We start from the raw sequence: 21,108 nt of genomic DNA, 5'->3' as shown, positions 1-21,108 counted from the left end.
GCCACAGCAAATGAGATAAGAATATTCTTGGGAAGAACTGCGCCTTGCTTTTCTCTGTGAAGAGAAATGTGCGGCTACACTCCGAGACAACAGGGACTTCAATTTTTAATACTGTCACCCCACACCTTGCCCAGGTGAGCAGGACACCCTGTGATAAAACCCTTCACGTAGCACCACGATTCCCCCAAAAACCCCCAAAACCAGCAGGGCTTTTTTTGAATCACAGCTCACCTGGAAGACTCCCTGTGCATCAGCAGAGACGGCAGCGTGCAGCGGCGTGCGGCCCATGTTGTCCTGGATGTTGGCGTCGGCACTGGCCTCCAGCAGGCGCTTGGCAGCGTCCGAGCGCGAGTACCTGGCGGCCAGGTGCAGCGCGGTCTCGCCCGTGCGGTCGGTCTGGTTGTGCAGGCTGGCCCCCTGGTAGATGAAGTCGGAGATGACGGCGGGAGCGTCGTCCTCCTCCTCGCTGTTGCCGGTCTCCAGCCCTCCGCCGCTGCACGAGGCGATCATCAGCGGGGTGAAGCCATCTGAAAGCACAGAGGGGCTCAGGATGAAAAAGGATTTTTGCCCTTGTAATGCAATAGGGCTCTGGCAGATGCTCTGCCTGCGATAGATGCTTATTCTCCTAGGTGCACCGAGACTGAGTTCCTGACTAGTTCTGAACATCAAACAGGAATGTGCTTCCTCTGATATGGATCTGAAATTCCTTAGTGGTATCTCACTGCTTTTCCTATTTCATCTGCACCATGTAAGGTGCAGTTTGTAAGGAAGGCTACTCAAAGCAAACAGAATATGGAAAATACCTTCATTATTTCAGAGGACAGTTTCACAGACATGGGGAAGACCAAGTGTTAGCAGGAATTTTAAAAGCTTTTAACCATTGTGAAAAACCTTAAAGGAAGGCTGTGAAACATACAAGTTGGGTGGGAGGAGAAGAATATAGGAGCAGCACAGAGATAACCTGGGTGATTTATTAGGTACTTCTGTAATTTCCACCTCAGTTACTGAACAAAAGAGCTCTCATGGAAAGCAAAATGTGACAGAATCTCACACAACAGCAACCCTGTGGTGCAGAGCTTGTAGCAGTGACTCTGCACCAGCAAGGGACAGGGACGGCTGAGGGGCTGCTCCTCTCTCTGCAGGAGCTCAGGGAGGGTTCCACATGAGCTGCCAGCCAGTGCAGAAGTGCAAGGGGTCCTTACCTGGCCCTCTGACGTTGACATCCATGCAGTCAGCATCGATTTCCCCCTGTGGAGGCGTGGGGGCCATGGAGGAGATGCGCAGGTCAGCGGCGTCCAGGTGCTGCTGTGTCCACTGCCGGTGATCCGTCTGGTCATCCGTGTCCGGCAGCATCGCCTGCTCCTCGTACTGAGGGAAAAAACAGCAGGGAGTGAGCCCCCAGGAAAGCACCTGGGCTGAGCTCCAGCCTGGGAAGCTCTGCGAGGCTCCAAGGTGTGTGTTTGTCACAGGCAGGTTTGCAAAGGAGCTGAGAGCAGCAAGGAGGGGCCCTGAGAGTCCCTCTGCTCCTTTTGTGACAAACCCTGCAGCACAGGCAGGGAACAGGCAGAGGGCTTACCCTGAACTTCTTGGTGTCCAAGGTCTCCTCATCACCCCACTCATTCTGGTTGTCATCCATCAGCGTGCCGTCCGAGGCATTTTTGAGGGGTCTTTAAAAATAAAACCACAGCAAAAGTTATCTCCTCTGCAGCAACTGTTTGTGATGTTTGTCCACGTACAGGCACAAACTGAAAGAAGAATCAACCAATTTCCAGGAGGCTCCCCTCAGGCTGCATTTCATTTTTTACCAAGTGCAAAAAGATTACAAAGCACGAACCAGACAGAACATTGCTTTTTTCCTCCACACAGAACTTTAAGCCCCCTGATTCTTCTCCTCCCTGCCACACCGCCACAACACACAGAACTCCAGCAGGCTCTCCCAGCAGAACCCTGAGCAGCCCTGCAGTGTCCATCGGCTTAACAAGCAAATTACTCACTTGAGCCCAACAGAATCCTCCCCGAGAGGCTCCCGCCGCTTCTTCTTGCTGGACTCTGTCACTTTGAAGCCCTCTGGGAACCAGAGCTGCCCATGCTCCCTGCGGCGCTTGCGGTTCACCAGCACGCCCAGCCCGATGAAGGCCAGCAGGACCAGCGCGGCCACCACCACGTACATGGGATACAGCTGCGAGTTCTTCGTGGGCTCCGCCGTCTCACCTGCACAACACGGGGGCACACAGAGATGCTGAGACATTAAGCTGCATAGCAAACCGGGGACGGAGTGGAAATGAAGGAAAATTTGTTAATAGAGGTACCTAAGTCTGATCTAAATCAGCGGGCCCCCCCCCCCCCCTCAAAATAAGGTCATTTTATACGCTATTAATCAGAATTGCAAACTATCGGCAAATTCTCGGCTGCACAAGGCAGCCTGCACCAGGAGACAGCTTCACTTTTTTCTCCTTTAAGGAAAAGGATTAGCAAACTTCAAATCATTGCGCTTGCATTGAGCTGTTAAGACAAAAGGATTTAGGGGGGATTTTCAAGATACAAACTTCAACTCCTTGCATGTCACTGATTGATTGGAGCTGCTTGGGTTTTCTTTTTCTTTTCTTTTTTTTTAATAACTTTTAGAGTGATAATGATTTTGAAATAAAACCTGGAATAAGCAAAAATAATAAAGTGGGCTTGCAATTTTTTTAAAGAAAAGACTTAAAGGAAAAAAAAATATATGTGAGTTTATTAAAACCAGACTGTGCTCAAGTGCAGCAAATTGACAGATAACTAAACTCAGGGAAGGCTGGAAAGTTTTGGCTGTCTCTCCTCCTCTAGTGACCAGCTGTACTTACTTTTGACAGCTTCTATTTTGTAGGGGATGTTCAGGTTGCCAAGGGAGGCCAAGGCTCCCAGGAAGGCTGCCACATCAGTGGCACTCTGGAAGCACTGGGAAGATGACTGGATGCACTGGCGGTTATCAATTTCCAAGTAGACAATGGATCTGTGAGAGAGAAGAGTCAATAAGGAACAGGGAGAGATGACCACACTGAGGACACGGCCAAGCCCTGTCTCCCTTCCCTCTTTAACCCCTATCAGTGGGAATTAGAAGGTGGGAACCCATCTCCTTGCTCCCCTGTGGCCCAAAGCATGCAGCTCACACTCGTGGTCTGTTGGATTTGCCTCAGTGAATGTTCACCAAAAATCCAGCTCTTTATCTACAGGAATGGAAGGGAGTCTCTGCTTCACAATGTTTTATAATTACCCAGACACTACAGTATCTTAAATAATGCTGTTTGGGAGCCTTCAGATGTTCTCATATCAGTTTCCCTGCTCTAACTCCTTTGCTTTCAGGGGCTTTTGATTGAGTCCACAGAGAGGGAGCAGGTTAGATGTGTATGTTTACACCAAAGATCTCCAAACACAGATTGCAGTAATTGAGTTTTACAACAAAGCTCTAGAAAGCATTTCCCAGGGAGAAAATGAGGCTTAACTTAATGACTTCCTGAAGTCAGACAGTCGGTCAGGCCAACCTCTGCTTCCAGGTCCCACCCAGCCCAGCCCTGGCTCCCAACAATGCCCAGGACTCCTTCAATCGTGAGAGTCAGGCAGCCTTGTATCAGGGACTCCTGAATGATCTCTCCATTTTCCCACATGAGAGCAAAATCCGGTTTCTGTTCACACAGAAAGCAACATCTAAATACAATTATCTGGCCTACATCCTTCCCTTCCTAGCGTGTTACTATTACCAACACAGAGAGCACACTCAGAGTGCTGCTCAGAGAAAATGGACCCCTCTTACCCTCTGATGTCCATCTGATCGAGCTCCCTCTTCTGCCTCCTGCCAGCCCTGGAGTAGAGGCTGCTCTTCACTTTGTTGATGACAGCACTGGACATATCTGACCAGTCCTCTGTGGACCTCTTGATGTAATGTTTTTTCAGCTCCTCCTCGTTGCCATAGTATGGGAAGATCATGTACTCCCCCTTGGCGTTCTTCTTGAAGACCACGTTGGTGTGCAGCACGCGGCTCAGCTCCCGCAGGAAGTTGAAGGAGTTGTTCTTCAGGTTCTCGGGGGTGATGAGGACCACCACCACCAGCGTGCCATCTGCCAGCTTCTCTGGCATGTTGTTTGCACAGTCCAGACCATCCCACTCGCACTCAAAATTGTTGCAGCCCTGGTCGCAGTGCCCATCGGAGAAGTGATCTTTGCAGTACTGGTCATACAGAGGGCTGGGTGGAGGAAGGAGCAAGGCAGAAGAAAGAATTAGACCAAGCAGTGCAAATCACACCTGTCTGCTGAGAAAAGCAGTGGTGGTCTCTCTTTTGTATAAATGTTCTTCACCCTGACAGACACCAAACCAGTTTACATAGAAAGCAGCTGTGTCATGCAGCACTGTGAAGCACTCACTGCTGCAGGTGAGAGAGAGCAGCTGTTAAATTATAAAAGAAAAAGGGAAAAATTGCTGTGACCCAGAGAAGGCATGGGGACACAGAATAGTTACTAAGACCACAGTTGGTCCAGGAATCTGGGACTAAGTTCCTGCTGTTGCCAAAGACAATGTTTGGGAAATGCTTGGATGTTAACATCATCATGTTTCCTGGCTGCTTTTCCATCTGGGGTCTCCCTGCCTTGAAACTGACTGTGTTACTGCTGTGAGTTGGAGAAAATCACTTTTGTGGAGTGATACAAGAAAGGACAGGGAAGCCATCTACAATGAGTCAAACCCAGAGAGCTTCCAAGTAGATGTAAACTCAGAAGGACCACAGGGAGATGTGATTGCTTGAGCTGCAGCCACACAGGCAGCAGAACAGAATGTTGGGAATGAACAGCAGCCCCGAGTCTAGGAGTTTTACCAGATACAATCAGAACAACCAAAGTGTCACCAGAGATGCTGACCCTGATGGGCTTCAAAACAAGAAGGTTCTAAAGAAGCCACTTACTTGCACTGCCCCTCGTACTTCTGGCAGTCAAACCCATCGTAGAGGCAGCCAGCATTATTGCACTGAGAGTCACACTTGCCATCGTTGAAGTACTTCCAGCACTGCAGGGACTGGGAGCAGTTCTTCCAGGGGTCGTTGAAGTTGAGGGAGCAGTCGCCCCCGTCCCAGCCGCACGCGTGGTTGTTGCATTTCCCGTCGCAGATCTTGTTGCCGGCGTAGCCCGCGCACACGGCGATCTCGCACTTCTCCTCGATCTTGGGGGGGATGATGTCCTGCCCGATGCCCCCCTGGAAGTCGAAGTCCAGGATGTGGCAGTTGAGGCCGTTGAAGTTGGCGGGGCAGTTGCAGCGGTAGTAGGGGGAGGCGTCGCTGGAGAACTCGCAGGTGCCGCCGTTGTAGCAGGGGTTGGAGGTGCAGGGGCTGCTGGCCGGGTACTGGCACTCGGGGCCCGTGAAGGCCGGCGTGCACATGCACTTGGAGCTCTTGTGGATGGAGATGCAGGTGCCCCCGTTCAGGCAGTGCAGGTTCCCGCAGGTGCGGGAGTCGTTCTCGCAGGTGGCGCCCACAAATCCCTGGGGAGGGCACAGCAAGGAGGGAGTCAGAGGCAGTGATGCTGGGCTATGAGCAGCATTAACACACATGTGTTCTGGGAAATTAAAACCCACCCTCTAAAACTGGTGATGGGCAAGAATAATCTTGTATGTAGAGCTTGTTAGAGCATCCCCTCAAAATAAAGGGAGCTCTTCTCCATAGCTGCCTGTCCCACTTTGTGTGGTGCAAATAAGACAAATCACACTCCAACCTGTTCTACCTTCAGGCCTGAGCCATCTCCTCCTTAACTCAATTCCAGCATCCTTGCAAGCATGGAGGGTGCACATTTATGGATGCACCAACAGCAACGCATCCTCCCATTCGTGCCTATCCCAGCTGGGGAAGCCTCAAGGACTAAACTGGCCTCTTGACCACCGCTCATGCCCACACTCATTCCCTCCTCCTGGAGAGGAGCAGGCACCTACCGGGGGGCACTTGCAGATGAAGCCACGGCCAGTGTTGCTGGCAACAGCACAGGTTCCCCCATTCCTGCAGGGTTTGCCCTTGCAGCCGTCCACCACGGTGTCACAGCGACGGCCTGCGAGGGAGAGGAGCGTGTGAGGAGCAGAGGAATACATGCCTGGGGGGGCTGGGGGCTGCAGGCTGGGCCCTGGGAGCACAGGGGATGCAGGGCTCACCTGCATAGCCAGGTCTGCACTCGCATTTGTAGTCGTTGACCCGCTGCACGCAGTTCTGGGTGCCGCGGGCGTCGCAGGGGTTGGACAGGCACTCGTTGACATCTCCCTCGCAGCGCTCCCCTACAAAGCCAGGGGGGCAGATGCAGCTGTAGCCACCTACCCGATCCTTGCACTTGCCATTGTTAAAGCACTTGGGCCCCAGGGTGACAGGATCAAAGAAAGGGCTGCAGTCATCCACATTGATCTCACAGTGCACCCCTAGAGAGAGGGGGGAACAACCCACACAGCTCATCAAACAGTATCGGGGGGCCTGCTGCTCCCTTGTGTCAGCCTGCCCTGCCCAGGGGCTGAGCCTGACCACGTCAGTGGCAGCCTGAGCCACCTCTGGGGCAGAAGGGACATGGCACGGCGTGGCCAAGGCCCGTGGCCTTGATGGCTAAGCCCACGAGCAAACACAAACCTCGCCCGCTGCGTTTGCTGCCGCCAGCCCGAGCAGCTAATGAGCAGAATCCAAGGATATCTGCACTCAACCCACTAATGCCCCAGCCTGGGGAATTAATTTACCTTGAGTTCCTCGGGGGCAGGAGCATTTGTAGGTATTGATGAGATCGATGCAAGTTCCTCCATTCTGGCATGGGTGAGACAAGCATTCATTGATCTCCTCTGAGCAGTTAATTCCATGATAACCAGCCACACACTGCAAGGAGGAAAGAGAGGAACTATCAGAGAGGAGCATAGCCAGCACCCAAATCTCCAACTTGGTAAAGGGGCATCACGCAAGGGCAGCAGAAAAATAGTAACTGAGGCTTTTCTCCTGGGAATTCCTGCCCCCAGGCACCCACCTCGCAGGAGTAGCCTCCCAGGTAATCTGTGCAGGTGGCTCCATTCTGGCAGGGGTTGGGGGAGCATTCATCCACCTGCTCCTCGCAGTAGCTGCCGGTGTAGCCGGCTTGGCAGCGGCAGAAATGAGTGTTGCCAGTGTCAACACAGAGCCCCGAGTTCCTGCAGAGGTGTGCCACATCGATACCTGCCAGGGAGAGCAGAGTGAGATGCAGGGACCTTGGTGACACCCACACACCACAGGGCCATGTCCTGGCCACACACATCCCACAGGAAATCACAGCCTTGGGGGTGCATTGCTAAAGCAACCCTCGAGATTGCTGTCCCAAAGATCCTCACCATGAGAACTGGGCACATCCCTGCTCAGTGCCCAGCACAGGGGACACCTGGCACCCCAGCCTGGCCCTGTACACAGGGAAGGGCCTTACCTTGCTGCTTAGCAGCCACCTCGCAGGACACGCTGGGGACGTCGCAGTAGAGGCCTGTCCAGCCACTGTTGCACTCACAGTGGTACAGGTTGCTGGTCTGCCAGCACTTGCCTCCGTTTTTGCAGGGCGAGGAGTCACACCAACGCACCAGGTTCTGGGGGAGCAGAGCAAGGGAGGAGGGTGAGGACCCAGCAGGGAGTGGAGACCGCAGTGACCCCCAGATCCCCACAGCAGCGCCCACCCCAGGTTCTGTACCTGGCAGTTGAGGCCGGTGTAGCCCTGGGGACAGGTGCACTTGTACGTGCCGTAGCTGTCCTGGCACGTGCCCCCGTTCAGGCACGGTTTGGAGTCACACTCGTTGATGTTGTGCTCGCAGTAGCTGCCCGTGAAGCCGGGCAGGCAGACACAGGTGAAGGTGTTGATGCCATCCACACATGTGCCACCGTTGAAGCAGGAGCTGGGGACACAGACGCCGCACCCCAGTGAGCCACAGCTGGTCGTGCCCCATGCAAAGGGTCCCCACACCAACCCCAGGGCTGTGGGGCAGCACAGGCACCTCAGCCCCGTGTCCCAGCTCCAGGGCTGTACCTCTCTGTGCAGTCAGGGGTGTTGTTCTCGCAGTGGATGCCGCTGAAGCCGGAGGGGCAGGTGCAGGTGTAGCTGTTGACGCAGTCGGTGCAGTTGGCCCCGTTCTTGCAGGGGTTGCTGGCACACTCATTGATGTCCTCCTCGCACTTGGGCCCACGGAAACCAGCCAGGCACTCACAGAAGAAGGTGCCAATGCCATCGGAGCAGGAGCCACCATTGTGGCATGGATCTGGAGAGGAGGGATGTGCACGCGAAGATGTGATGGGTCCAGCAGTAGTGCTGCAGCCCAGCCTGGGAACTGCCCCACAGCACTGTCCCCACACACATTCCCTGGCCATGTGGAGATATGGGATGGGAATGAGCCCCTGGACTGGGCAGAAGCCACACCAACCCCTCCAGGAGACTGGGCACAAGGAGAACCTATGGGACACACTGTCCCCCAGCCTCCTTCCTCCTGCTTTGGACTGACACAGCTCAACAGGGACATGCCTGAAGTGGCCCAAAAGCCAAGCAGGGCTCGCAGCACAGCCCAGGCCACAGTGGCAGCCAGAGCTGGTCCATACATGGAGAATCCCAGCCCCGGGAAGGGTGATGAGGCCCAGGCTGGGCTGGGGGCAGCCCCTGCTCTTACTGGGCTTGCAGTCGTCGATGTCGGTGTCGCAGTTGCGGCCGGAGAAGCCGGTGCGGCAGGCGCAGCGATAGCTGCCGTTGGTGTTCTGGCACGTGGCCCCATTCCTGCAGGGGCTCTTCACACATTCATTGATGTCAATCTCACAGGTCTGACCTGGGGACACAGCAGGACAGGGATTGTGTGGGCTGGGGGTGCTGGTGAAAGCCCCAGGGGTGACAATGACATCCTGGGCAACGCTCACACCAAGGCAGAAGCCAAGGGATGCAGGCAATGGTTGTGTCCCATCCACCCAGCTGAGCCATGGGGCAGGTCAGGACCCTCCCCAGGGCCGGGGTCCCTGAGAGAAGGGGGGAATTCTAACCCCCAAAAGGGCCATGTCCATACCTTGCCAGCCAGGGGGGCAGCTGCAGGAGAAGCTCTTGTAGTCCTCTGACTCCTGGCACTCGCCACCGTTCTTGCAGGGGCTGCCAGCACAGGGGGCCAGCACATTCTCACAGGTGGCTCCTGCACAGGCACAAGCACCTGCTGACACCCTCCAAAAGGACAGGTGGCCCAAGACCCTGCTCTCCCTGTCCCCTGCCCTGCTGCCAGTCTGGGCAAGGTTCTGCACTTCCCCAGCACCCCAGGGCAGCCCAGATAGGGCTGTCTCCTCCATTTTGGTCACCCATGACCCTGAACCCCCACAAACTTTTATGCCCTGGCTATCTGGGCTGCATGACAGCACTGCACACTTCCTTTGGCAGGGAAGTGCTGCTCAGGGTGTCTTTTCCCCCTTGCTCTCCCTCCCCCCTTCCCTCTCCGCTGCTTTTCCTGTTTACGTCCAGCCAAGGGACACGTTCCCTCCGAACCCTTATCTTCCCTGTCAGCCAATATCTCCTGAACTGGCCTTTGCTATTTTCCAGAGCCTTCCCCTCCCTGCCTGCCCAGTCCTGTCCCCCCGCCAGGGGTTTCTATGGCCACTGCAGAGGGCAGGAAACAGCTCACGGCTTCCTGCCATTGTGCAGGGCTGGCGGGCGGAAGCGCGGGGCCGGCAAACAGGAATCGGCTCAGCAGAATCCCCCCGGCCCCTCAGCCTCGCATCGCCCCTTCCAGCACGGGCACCATGGCTGGGGAGTGTCACTGGGGCAGCCCCTGGGTGCTGCTGCCACCCTCCAGCAGGAGGAGGAGGAAGAGGAGGAAGGGAGGAAGCTCCTGCAAATTTCCTCTGGCTATGCGGTGGAGAGGCTGCGGTCAGGGCAGAGTGAGGGAAGCCTTCATGCCCAGTCCCAGCTCACTGCATGTGCTGGGGACCAGTTTGGTGTCACACGTGAAGCAGAAGCTCCACAGGGCTGTGGTGGGTGCTCCCCTCACCTGTGTAGGGCAGGAGGCAGTTGCAGGTGTAGCCAGCAACGTCATCAATGCACGTGCCCTGGTTCAGGCACGGGTTGGAGGCACATTCGTTGATATTGGTCTGGCAGTTGGGGCCTGTGTTGAGAAAAACAGACACACGTGGCTGTGATGGAGGTGTGCTGGTGGCAGGGGGCTGAGGGCACAGTGGGGACACGGTGGCAATGACAACAGCACACCCACTGCCCTGGGAAAGCCTGCTGTGCTCAGCTCCAGCCCTGAGCTCTGCTGAAGGTCTCCAGGAGGGCTGCACTGCCGCAGCTCCCAGCCACACCTGGGGCTCCACTGTTCCCAAAATGAAGCCTCCAGTCCACCTGACACCATGGAACACCCACCCACAGCTTCCACCAGGCCTCAGTGTGGGGAAAACATGGCAGCATCCCTAGCTGCACCCTTAGATGGAATCACAGACTTGTTAATGCTGAAAAAGCCCTCTAGGATCACCAAGTCCAACCATTAACCAGCATCACTATGTTCCACATCCACACCCCTTTTCAACACTTCCAACCATGATGACTGCACCACTTCTCTGGCCAGCCTGCTCCAGTGCCTGATCACCATTTCCAGGAAGAAATTTTTCAGAATATCCAATCTAACCCCCCCACTTACCGCTGAAGCCCTCCCTGCAGGTGCAGATGTAGCCACTGGTCATGTCCTTGCAGGTGCCACCGTTCATGCAGGGGTTGGATTCACACTCATTGTTGTTAATGTCACAGTTTGTCCCACTCCAGCCAGGGTCACAGTCACACTTGTAGCTTTGGGAAAAAATTGGGGCATAAAGAGCTGGTCCATCCCAGCCCTCTAGGCTGCACCAGTCATCATTTATCCAGCAAATCCTGTCCCTCCAGGGAAATAGCCCATGGCACTGGCTCAGAGCATGGACAAGCACCAACTAGGGACAGATGCTGACCCTCCTCTAACCCTGATTTTGTGGGATCCCTTTGGTCCCTGCAGCCCCCCAGCAGCCCCTGCAGTCTCCAGCCTACCCATTCAGCCCGTCATGGCATTTCCCGTGGATGCAGGGGTTGCTGTTGCACTCATTCACTTCAGACAGGCACTTGGGGTCGTGGAAGCCCTCGGGGCAGAGGCAGGTGAAGCCATTGATGCCATCCTTGCAGGTGCCCCCGTTGTGGCAGGGGTTGCTGGCACACTCATCGATGTTGATGTTGCACATGCGCCCTGGCAAAGGGGGAGCAAGGAGCAGTTACCCCATGAGCATGAACAGCACGGCCTGGGGAGTGCACCCACCAGGCATTCCCCCCTCCAGCCACCCAGGGAGTGTCTGCTGGAGGCTGGGATCTCAGGACACACTCTGCTGGCTGCCCTGCACAAAGGGTGACTTCACACCCTGCATCTCCTGCCTTCATTAAATGGGACTGGGAAGAGGCTGCTCTGGCCCAGGAGGGAACAGCAAAGGGAGGAGGTTTCAGCCTGTAACCCGGGGAGGAGGTTTCAGCCTGTAACCCTACCTGCCATGGCTGACAAAGCCAGGCTTTATTTCAGCTCCCGGCGGGCCCGAGGACAAGGGGCCGCGCGAGCGGGGAGCGGCGGGGGCTGCTCCCATCAAAGCCCTCCACCATTTCCAGCAGCCATCAAACAAACCAGTTGGACAAGGCAGCAACCTGATACCCATGGGAGTGGGCGCAGCAGGAGTCGAATTCGCAGCACCAGACACCCCTTTGATTTCGGACTGAGCCGGGGTCACCCTCCTGAACAAGCAGGAGCGCCGGAGGGTGTAAAACCTCCTACAAGCAGGATGGCAGCATCCCCCCTCCTTATTCCACCCTTGTCCTGGTTTTGTGAGGCACCAGCAGCTGCAGGTCCCCAGGGAGTGAGGCCCTGCTCTCACCTGTGTACCCCGGCTCACAGGTGCACTCATAGCCATTGATCTTGTCGATGCACTTGCCGTAGTCACAGGGGTTGCTGGCACAATCATCCAGGTTGATCTCACAGTTGGGGCCTGGGGAGGGGAGGGGAGTTGTTAGGGGGTCCCCAAGAGGAGAGGAGTGTCATTAGGAGGTCCCCAGACCCATCAAAGCAGTGAAATGAACCCAGCTGGCACCAGCTGCCACCGCCGCCCCACAACAAAGCGCCTCCGCCATGGGCAGCTCCCGGCTGGGGCGCGGTTCCTGCCTGAGCCGGCCACCAAACTGGGAGAACTCGCCCTCACCTGGGATGCCCCAGGCTGGCCCTGGCACCAGGGTGGCTGCTGGTGGTGGCCCAGGGCCAACCTGCCCGAGGAAGAGGACGGGAGTGGGATGCTGCACCAGCACTGCCGATCCAGGGGTTCCCTCCTGCTCACCTGTGGTCCCTTTGAGGCAGATGCAGTTGTAGGCGTTGTTCCTGTCCTGGCAAGTGCCCCCATTTTTGCAGGGCTGGCTCTGGCACTCGTTGATGTTGATGTCGCAGCGGTGGCCGGTGTAGCCGGGCTGGCAGAGGCAGGTGAAGGAGGCGATGCCGTCCTTGCAGGTGCCGTAGTGGCACGGGTCAGGGTCACACTCATCGATGTCGATCTCGCAGTGAGCACCTGTGAAACCTGCCAGCAGCAGGAGAGACACGGGGTGAGGGTGGGGGACACGGGGTGCGGATGGGGGACACTCCTTCCCATGCTCTCCAGGTGTGAGTTAGCACACTGGGGTCCCTTTACCTGCCCCACTGTGATTGCTGGGAGTGGGGTGCAGGCAGGGAGCACCCCGATGCGCTGCTGGGGGTCTGCTCAGCCCCCAGCCCTGGGGCTTTGTCCTGGGGTGCACAATGCCCTGCATTAAAGCAGCCTGGGCTGCAAGCAGGGCCCCGCGCTCGTCCCAGCACGCACGGGGGGGCTGGCTGCAAGCACCCCCCAATAATAACCCCCCCGGCAGCTCCTATTCTCCTGGCCAGCTCCCTCCCCGCCGGGTTTGGGGGTGGAGAGCCGAGGACAAAGTACAGCTTTGACTAGACCCCGCCAAGCCCACATAGCAGCTTTTCATCGGGGCTTGGCATTAGCAAGACACTAATTAGAGGCCATTCAGCTGGAAGATTTCTGGCGGGAGCTGCTCCACAAAAGAGCCACTGTTTGCCACCAGGGCTCAAGTCATCATTTTGTGCAACTGCTCCTTGGGTTTCGGTCGGCCAGCCCCCAACGGCCCTGCACCTTGCATGCCCATAGAGGCAGCTTTATTCCTTCCTTCCTGCCTTCCCCCTCGCTGCGGGCGGGAGCACGGTGGGATGGCTGCTGCGGGGCCACACCTAAGGAGTGCCAGGCTCCACACACCTGGCTCCAGAGCCAGCAGGCTCCAGAGCTCGACTTGTTCTGCCAACAGCAGGGAAAGGGACATCCTGCCCTGCTGTCACATCAGCAGGGACCAGCCTCACTGATGGATGGCTTGGGGACACCTGCCACAGCAGGTGCTTGCAGAGGTGGGCACTAAATGATTTGTGCATGTGGTTTTATAGCACATCACGGAGCAGGTGATCCCCACAGCCCCCCCAGCATCCCCTCACCTTCAGTGCACTCGCAGCTGTAGGTGTTGGGGCCATCCACGCACTTGGCACCATTCTTGCAGGGGGTGCTGGCACACTCGTCGATGTCAAACTGGCACAGGTGCCCGTTGAAGCCTGGAACGGAGGGAGAAATCACATCCCTGCATACGGCTGGACCCGCCAGGCTCCCCTCCCCACCAGGATCCCCTCCTGTCAGCCTCCCCTCCCTGCCGGGCTCCCCTCCCTGCTCCCGCCGGCCCCGCATCCCGGCCGGGGCGCAGGGTTTCCATGGGGACGGCTGCTGGGGGCCCTGAATGCGGGGCTGCGACCCACCATTGAGAGCATCTTATTTACATCTCTAGAGGAGCAAAGTCTCTGAACTTCAAAACCTCCTTTCACAGATTAACCGTCTCCCCATTCTCTGCTCCACCCCGTGACTTTGACACCGCATTCAAAGCCGATGGCGCGGCCCCCCCCCAGCCCCCCAGCCCTCCTTCCCAAAGAGGGGCCTTTTCAAGTGCAAAGCCGTGGGGTTTAATCCTCCTTCCCCTCTCCCATGGGCGGGAGCTGGAGCCGCATGGCCTGCACGGGGCTGAGCCCCTCATCCCAATTGGAGAAGCTCCCTCCGAACACCAAGAGGTGCTCGCTACGCTCTCCCCATTTCGGAGAGCTATGAAATTTAAGGAGCCCGTTCTTGGCTTGATCCAGGATGCATCCTGGCTTTGTTCCCACCACGGGAGCAGTGGGATGGCAGCTGGCAGTGGGAGGGTGCCCGTACCAGTGGGGCACTCGCAGTGGAACTCGTTGATCTTGTCCAGGCAGTTGCCGTTGTGCAGGCAGGGGCTGCTGGCGCACTCGTCCGTGTTGATCTCGCAGTAAACCCCCTCGTACCCTGCCGAGAGACCCAGCACTGTCAGCACCCTGGCACGGGGCTGGCAGAGCCCCACTATGGGTGAGTTACACCTGGGCACATCTAGTCCTCCCATCTTTAAAAGGCAGCTCAGGAGCATGGTGGGATTTGATGCGCAAGCTGTTCCTTGGATCAACAGGTTTTGGCTCAATCCAAGCCAAGGCTGGCAAGAGGAGGAGTTCAGTCTAGGGCTGGTGGTGCCCAAATCTCACTTCTTGTGCCCCCACCACACAACCTTTACTGAGCTCTTTGTTTTCAGTGCTATCCCCAGGCACACAGGAGATGTTGACCCAACCCTGCCCCAAGCTGAAGCTCAGGGCACTCAAAGCCCACCCACTGCCCACCCCCAGCACCAAGGCTGATTGCACAGGGCTGCCCACACACCGGGCATGCAGATGCACTGGAACTCCCCAATCTGGTCCAGGCAGGTGGCATCATTCTGGCAGGGGTTGGAGAGGCACTCATTGACATCGATCTCACAGCGAGGGCCTGAGTAGCCCTGCAGACACTGGCACTGGAAGGACCCTTGAGTGTTGATGCACTTTCCTGCGTGCTCACACGGGTTGGCTCCTGTAAAACACAAGCACAGCTCTCAGGACTGCTCCTGGCTGTCCCCCTCTGGGGACACTCCTTCCCACCCTCACCCCACGCTGCTGTCCCCCATGTGAGCTCACCCAGCGAGCACTCGTCCACGTCCTGGTTGCAGGCTGGCCCCATGTACCCCGAAGGACACGTGCAGATGGCTTTGCCATTGACGGGGTTGGTGTCGCAGTTGGAGCCCTCGTTGCAGGGGTTGCTGATGCAGGCATCATCCAGGTGGCACAGCAAACCTGGGCACCCAAAGGCACGTCAAGGACGACGGGCACCGAGGAGCCAGGGGACATGCGGGGCAGGGGACAAGGGGGGACAGGGCTGACCTGTGCGGCCGTGGGGGCACTCGCAGTAGAAGGAGGCCACGCGGTCGTGGCAGGTGGCGCCGTGGAAGCAGGCGGCCATGGCGCAGTCGTCGATGTTCTCGCTGCAGTCCTCGCCCGTCCAGCCGTTGACACAGACGCAGTTGTAGCCGCCGTGGTTGTTGTGGCAGGTGCCGCCGTTCTGGCAGGCGTTGGGCATCAGCTGGCACTCGTCCACGTCCTCAGTGCAGTACTGACCTGCCAGGGGACAGGGAACCTGCTTGGGGCTGGCACTGACCACTCCCGATGTGAAGCAGGACGGCTCTGCCCACACTGTGCCCATCATCCCCGTCCTCCCAGCCCAGCCCTGTGCCAGCCCCGTTCCTGGCATTACCTGTCCACTCAGGTGGGCACTGGCAGTTGTAGGTGTTGACGCCATCCACGCAGGTGCCCCCATTCTTGCAGTTGTTGCCTGGGCAGTCGTTGATGTTCTCCTCACAGTTCTGACCCGTGAACCCTGCGCAGAGGAGACACCTGCCATGATGCCAACTCACCCACTGGCTGTGTCACCACTGTGCCCCTCACTACCCCCTCTCCAGCAGGTTCATTATCAGGTGCTGAGCGTGTGCCAGGTGGCTCTGAGCACCTGCCTGGTTTGATCTTCATCCCCATTCTGCCTCTGCTGCCAGAGCCTCCAGCCCCGGAGACTGCCCCGAGCAGCGGAGGATCTGACTCCACACAAGCCAGAACGAAGCAGGGCTGCTCCCACGAAGGCTTGTGGCACCCAGTGCTGAATCACCAGTGTTTAATTTCACTTGTAAAGAGCCTCAGCAGCGCTTGCCCCTGAGGGGGATCCAATCCCTGCCAGGGCGAGCCAACGTCCCACACGGCGCTGGGTTCATCCCAGCCCACCTCCTGCTTGGGTTTGTTATCCCCTCCAGCTGATAGCATGGAAACCCTGCCACCCCCAGCCTCTGCAGCAGGAGCACAGCAGCCAGGCCCTCCTCAGGACATCTGCCAAGCCACCTCCAACTGACATTTGTGTTAAAAGCTTCATTTACTGTACAACCCTCAAAGCTCTTGACCCAGCGGCTTGTGGTTTGGGGTGGCAATGCCAGCCCACAGTGTCAGTGTCCATCTGCAGCTCCTTCAGACTCCTCAGGGTGTTCTGCAGGTCCAGACCAGGCTGCTCCCCACCCAGGTCACCTGCACAGGTAAGGACCAGGTGCCCAGGCTCATCCTCTGTGGGACCCCAGACCCTGGCCCACTTGGGAGCTTTCCCCTCACTCTCTCCACATTTTCCTCTCCCCATCTCCATCACATGGGGTGCAGCCACAGCTTTTTACGGTTGCAGATAACATTGATCTGCACCTCATTTTTAAGCAGTGGGGCCGAGCCTGAGCAGCCATAGCTCCCAATGTCCCAGATACCAGGATTAACTCATTTTGAACCATCCAAATGAGTAATTAGCACGGCAATTACTTTAAACTCAGGGTTACATTCTGCAGCGATGGCGCGATAAAACAGCCAAGATTAGTTTTACTTGCAGAAACCCGGTACAGCCAGGCCTCTCCAGGAATGAAAAGGGGACATTGTTCCATGTTTGCTGTGCCACATACCAGCATATCAATCACCCCCTTATCACGGGCAGCAGCCCCCTGTCCCTCTGCTGCCTGCAGCTCCTGCATTGTGTGTGATGGAGGAGCTGCTGAGGGACCTGAGCAGGGGCTGTGCCAGCCCACGGGAGGTGAAGCAGCTCCTGCAGGATGCAAATCTCCCCTGGGAGCACCCACGGAGCCGCAGCTGGGTGTGACAGTGCTGGGCTATGCCCCGGGCTGTGCCTCACCCCACCGTGCTCAGGGAAAGTGCCTCGTCAGCAGAAGGGCAGGGCAGGGCAGCACAGCTCCTCCTGCACCTCCTCTGGCAGCTCCACCTGCCCATCCCTGCGGGACAGGGCTCCCAGCTGCCCCAAAGGAGAAGGAGCATCGCTCGTCCTGGAAGGAAAGGTTTCCCTCCTGAAACTGCTGGCTCATCAGCCCCACACCTCCCTGTCCCCAAGGACAGGAGCTCTGCTCCAGCCTGGGTGAGCTCTGGTGGGGTGAGGCAGGAGACCCTGCAGGGCCCTGTCTGTGCTGGATGGTTGATGAGATTGCTGAGGTACTGCACACAAAAGCTTTGGGAAGGGGGTGGAACCTCTGAACCTGTGTCAGACATCAGCACAAGATCCCCCAGAGAGCTCACAGGGATCACTCATCTGCCCCAACCCAGGCTGGGTGTGGGTGTCTGTGCCATCTGGGAGACCCCATGCCCACCCTGATGCCACGTCCCCAGCAGGGATGGGGCAGGAGCTCAGGGAGGGAGGCTGGAGCTCCCCATGGCAATGCCCAGCAATGCAGAGCAGAGAAACCACCCAAGCCTCACCCTGCTCTGGCCACTGCAGGGCTATGGGTGACCAGAGGATCAAACCAACCCCACAATAGGCTCCTCAGGCACCACAGTGCTGCCCACAGCTTCCTCCCCAGGGACAGGGCGGTGCATCCCCTCCACATCTGCACAGCTGGCCAGTGTGGCTGGCTGGGGTGAGGACAGCCCTTATCCCAGGAAACACAACCTGGTCTGAGCGTGGCTCTGGGCTGAAACTCCACTTTCATTTCTCCAACCGACCCATGGAGCTGCTCAGTCCCTTCTGCTCCCTGCCCTTACTGCACTGCAGGCCCACTGTGTGAGGGCAGAAGTGAAAGGGCTTGCTGGGGTCAGGCAGCCCTTTCACAGCTGCTGCTCTTCTCTGGGGTTTGCAGGGTGCCAAGCTCCTTTCCAGGGTGCCAAGATCCCTTCCAGGGCACTGAGCTCCCAGGACAGTCCCCACAGGTCCCTCCACAGGAGCTCTCCATGCCAGAGGCTGCAATCCTGCTCCAGAGCTTGCCAGAGGGAGCAGCAGCGAGCACAGAGAGGGTCTTCCTTCCCCAGCTCTGTTAGCACTCGGAAACTTTCCAAAATAGCCATTCCGGGCTAATTATTCCAGTCTGGAAGTGGATTGAGCTAAAGCGGAAAAAGGCACTCTTATTCTGGAATATGAGCATCCGCACAGGGGCCTCTGCTCAAACAGTTGCTTTGGAAGAGCTATTTTGGTGAAGCACAAAGTATATAAAGCCCCCAGATGAACTCTCCTCCTCGGGCATCGCTGCCCAACGTCTTCCCTAAAGCACAACCAGAGGGTTCTGCCTCTCCCAGATGGGAAATCCAGGCACCACTCATTTAGGGTGGACTGCCCCATGCCCTCCCCTCCGTACCTGGCAGGCAGGTGCAGTCGTAGGTGGTGTCCCCGATCTGGCGGCAGGTGCCCCCGTTCTGGCAGGGCGAGGGGTTGCAGGGCACGTAGAGGTGCTCGCAGTTCTGCCCCGTGTAGGCTGGCTTGCAGGAGCACTGGTAGGTGCCCACCTCGTTGGTGCAGCTGCCCCCGTTCTTGCAGACGGGCGGCGAGATGTTGCACTCGTTGACGTCCTGCTTGCAGTTGGCGCCGTGGAAGCCGGCGGTGCAGCGGCAGATGTAGTGCGCCTCGAAGGGCACGCACTGGCCCCCGTTGGCACACGGGTTGGAGGCGCAGGGGTCGGCCTGCTGGCAGGTTTTGCCTGGGGAGGGCAGGGAGGGAGGGTGAGGATGCAAACAGCAGCTCAGCTTTGGTGGCAGCTACCTACACTGAGGTGCAGACCTGCATCTGGGACTGGTTGTGCCTGATCGATCGCGCCACCTCGAACCACCACTGTGCAGTAGGGTTGCAGTTCCCTCAGCTGCCATCCACCCACCCTAAAAAGCTCTGCAGTCTGCCCACCCTCAACCAGTTTTGCAGACTACCCTGCCCACCTCTCAAAGCCAAAATCACAGGCAGCTCTCCATCCCTGTGGCATCTCTTGGTGCCAGTGATCTACACTAAGGTGCAGACCTGGATCTGGGATTGGCTGTACCTGATCCCCCCCACTTCAAACTGCCACCCCCTAGACCTAGGACTGGTTGTACCTGATCCCCCTACCTCAAACCCCCATCCTCCAGATTTGGAATTGGTTGTACCTGATCTCCCCACTGTGCAGTAGGGTCGCAGTTCCCTCAACTGCCACCCCCAACCAGCTCTGCAGACCACCCTGCCCACCTCCCCAAAGCCAAAATCACAGGTAGCTCTGCATCCCTGTGGCAGCTCCTGGTGCCAGTGATCCACACCGGGGTGCAGACCTGGCTGCCATCTACTCACCCAAACCATCTTTGCAGTCCATCCACTCCTAACCAGCTTCACCCACCTCCCCTAACCCAAACTCAGGGGCAGCTCTCCGCCCTTCCCCTGGGGTGGCAGCCCACCCCTCCCTGCCCAGCCGTGCCCCCAGGTGCCCCCTGACCTGACCATCCGGGCGGGCAGCGGCACTTGTACTCGCTGAGGGTGAGCAGGTCGCAGGTGCCGCCGTTGCGGCAGGGGCTGCTGAGGCAGGCGTTGTCGCGGGGCGTCAGGCACAGCTCGTCGGTGAAGCCCAGGCGGCAGGCGCAGCTGTAATCCACCGTGCTGCCGCGCACCAGCGCCGTGCAGGTGCCCGCGTTCTTGCAGGGGGAGCTCAGGCACGGGTTGGGCAGCTGGCACCGCTCGCCCACGTAGGCACCGCTGCACCTGGCAGGGGTGAGGTGAGACATCAGCGGGACGGCTCGGAACGCCCCAAGGGCACCGTGAGCCCCAGGGACCGGCCCAGCCACATCCAGGCTCTGCCCTGGCTGCTCCAGGCTGGGAAGGGGAGGATGAAAGGTGCAGGGAACAAAGGCGGCCCCCATGGAGGGGCCTGTGCTGACTTGCAGAACCGCAGCCATCCGGCGCCTCATCTCCCTCCCCTCCCTGCTCAACGGGGAAACTGAGGCACAAGGGACGAGAGGAGCATCCCCATACCCACACCAAATCCACAGGGACAGCCCTGCTCCCTGCCCACGCTGGAGTCTCTGCTGCACCAGGGTTATTTTTATCCTCCCTCCCTCCTAAATCACTCAAACACAATTAAGCAGGGGCTCAGCACTGGCTGGCAACAGGTGGGATGCGTTCCTGCTCCTCCAAGTCAGCTGAGAGCTTCCCCAAAGGCAAACCCTGCACGAGGAGGGTGAGAGGCTCTGGCTGCTGCATCCCTCTGCGTGGGGGCCCTGAGAGAAGAACCGCTGATGCCACCACCAGCTTCACCATCTGTCACCACTGGCCCCCTGGGCTGGAGCTGGCACCAGAGATGTGCCCTGATGGCAAACCCCACCAGCCATCCTGGTGGACCTGGGCAGGATGTGTGGCTGGCAGGACCCTGCAGAGTGGGCAGGATGAGGATGAGGAGCAAAGCTGTGCACCTGACACAAAAAAAGGCACAAATGGCCCCGCTTGGGGGTAAGGCAACCCCAGCTGCAGGTGAGGCAACCCCAGGTGGGGAAGGTGACACCACCGGGGGGATCCCGGGCGCTGTGGCAGGTCAGGCTCAGGGCACCACGAGCTCACACCTGTTGCCATCAGACCTGGTGGGACATCACATTCCTGAGCCTCCTGCACGCCTCCAAGGCTCCTGTGGCACGGGGGTGGGCAGGGGGGTCCCAGAGGATGCTGCAGAGCACAGCAGTCACCTGCAACCCCCAAAACCAGCCCGTGGGGCTCCTCTGGTGAGGCACAACCAGCAATCCCCACCCTCAGCCACCCCAGCCCGGAGCCACAGCGCTCTGCCGGCGGCACGACCACGTTCCAGCCCTGCTCTCCCTCTCCTCCTACTTTTTTTTTTTTTTTTTTTTTTTTTTTTTAACCCAATTCTGATTTCATTG

General features: G+C 57.9%; 1 protein-coding gene across 2 annotated transcripts in view; it reads right to left on the bottom strand.

The window, feature by feature from the left end:
• The window catches only part of NOTCH1 (notch receptor 1), a 42,456-nt gene that overhangs the window by 4,576 nt on the left and 16,772 nt on the right, over positions 1-21,108 (bottom strand). Inside the window, exons 3-31 of one of the 2 annotated variants that reach the window (XM_059486233.1) lie at positions 19,680-19,942; positions 18,585-18,923; positions 15,689-15,811; positions 15,319-15,552; positions 15,076-15,231; positions 14,786-14,971; positions 14,270-14,383; positions 13,513-13,626; positions 12,332-12,565; positions 11,879-11,989; positions 11,016-11,208; positions 10,639-10,784; positions 9,994-10,107; positions 9,028-9,147; positions 8,644-8,796; positions 8,013-8,241; positions 7,680-7,881; positions 7,425-7,578; positions 6,999-7,183; positions 6,721-6,853; positions 6,157-6,414; positions 5,944-6,056; positions 4,928-5,499; positions 3,788-4,216; positions 2,841-2,989; positions 1,995-2,211; positions 1,577-1,667; positions 1,203-1,368; positions 232-527 (exon numbers count right to left, since the gene is read on the bottom strand). In XM_059486233.1, the coding sequence (XP_059342216.1) occupies positions 232-527; positions 1,203-1,368; positions 1,577-1,667; positions 1,995-2,211; positions 2,841-2,989; positions 3,788-4,216; positions 4,928-5,499; positions 5,944-6,056; positions 6,157-6,414; positions 6,721-6,853; positions 6,999-7,183; positions 7,425-7,578; positions 7,680-7,881; positions 8,013-8,241; positions 8,644-8,796; positions 9,028-9,147; positions 9,994-10,107; positions 10,639-10,784; positions 11,016-11,208; positions 11,879-11,989; positions 12,332-12,565; positions 13,513-13,626; positions 14,270-14,383; positions 14,786-14,971; positions 15,076-15,231; positions 15,319-15,552; positions 15,689-15,811; positions 18,585-18,923; positions 19,680-19,942 (5,794 nt within the window). The remainder of the gene's footprint in view (positions 1-231; positions 528-1,202; positions 1,369-1,576; positions 1,668-1,994; positions 2,212-2,840; positions 2,990-3,787; positions 4,217-4,927; positions 5,500-5,943; positions 6,057-6,156; positions 6,415-6,720; positions 6,854-6,998; positions 7,184-7,424; positions 7,579-7,679; positions 7,882-8,012; positions 8,242-8,643; positions 8,797-9,027; positions 9,148-9,993; positions 10,108-10,638; positions 10,785-11,015; positions 11,209-11,878; positions 11,990-12,331; positions 12,566-13,512; positions 13,627-14,269; positions 14,384-14,785; positions 14,972-15,075; positions 15,232-15,318; positions 15,553-15,688; positions 15,812-18,584; positions 18,924-19,679; positions 19,943-21,108) is intronic. The other variant, XM_059486234.1, reaches the window with a different exon arrangement.

This window comes from Ammospiza nelsoni, chromosome 20, assembly GCF_027579445.1.
Source record: "Ammospiza nelsoni isolate bAmmNel1 chromosome 20, bAmmNel1.pri, whole genome shotgun sequence".
Classification (NCBI taxonomy): Eukaryota; Metazoa; Chordata; class Aves; order Passeriformes; family Passerellidae; genus Ammospiza; species Ammospiza nelsoni.
Note: the sequence above shows the minus strand (reverse complement) of the source record. Positions and strands in the feature narration are given on the sequence as shown.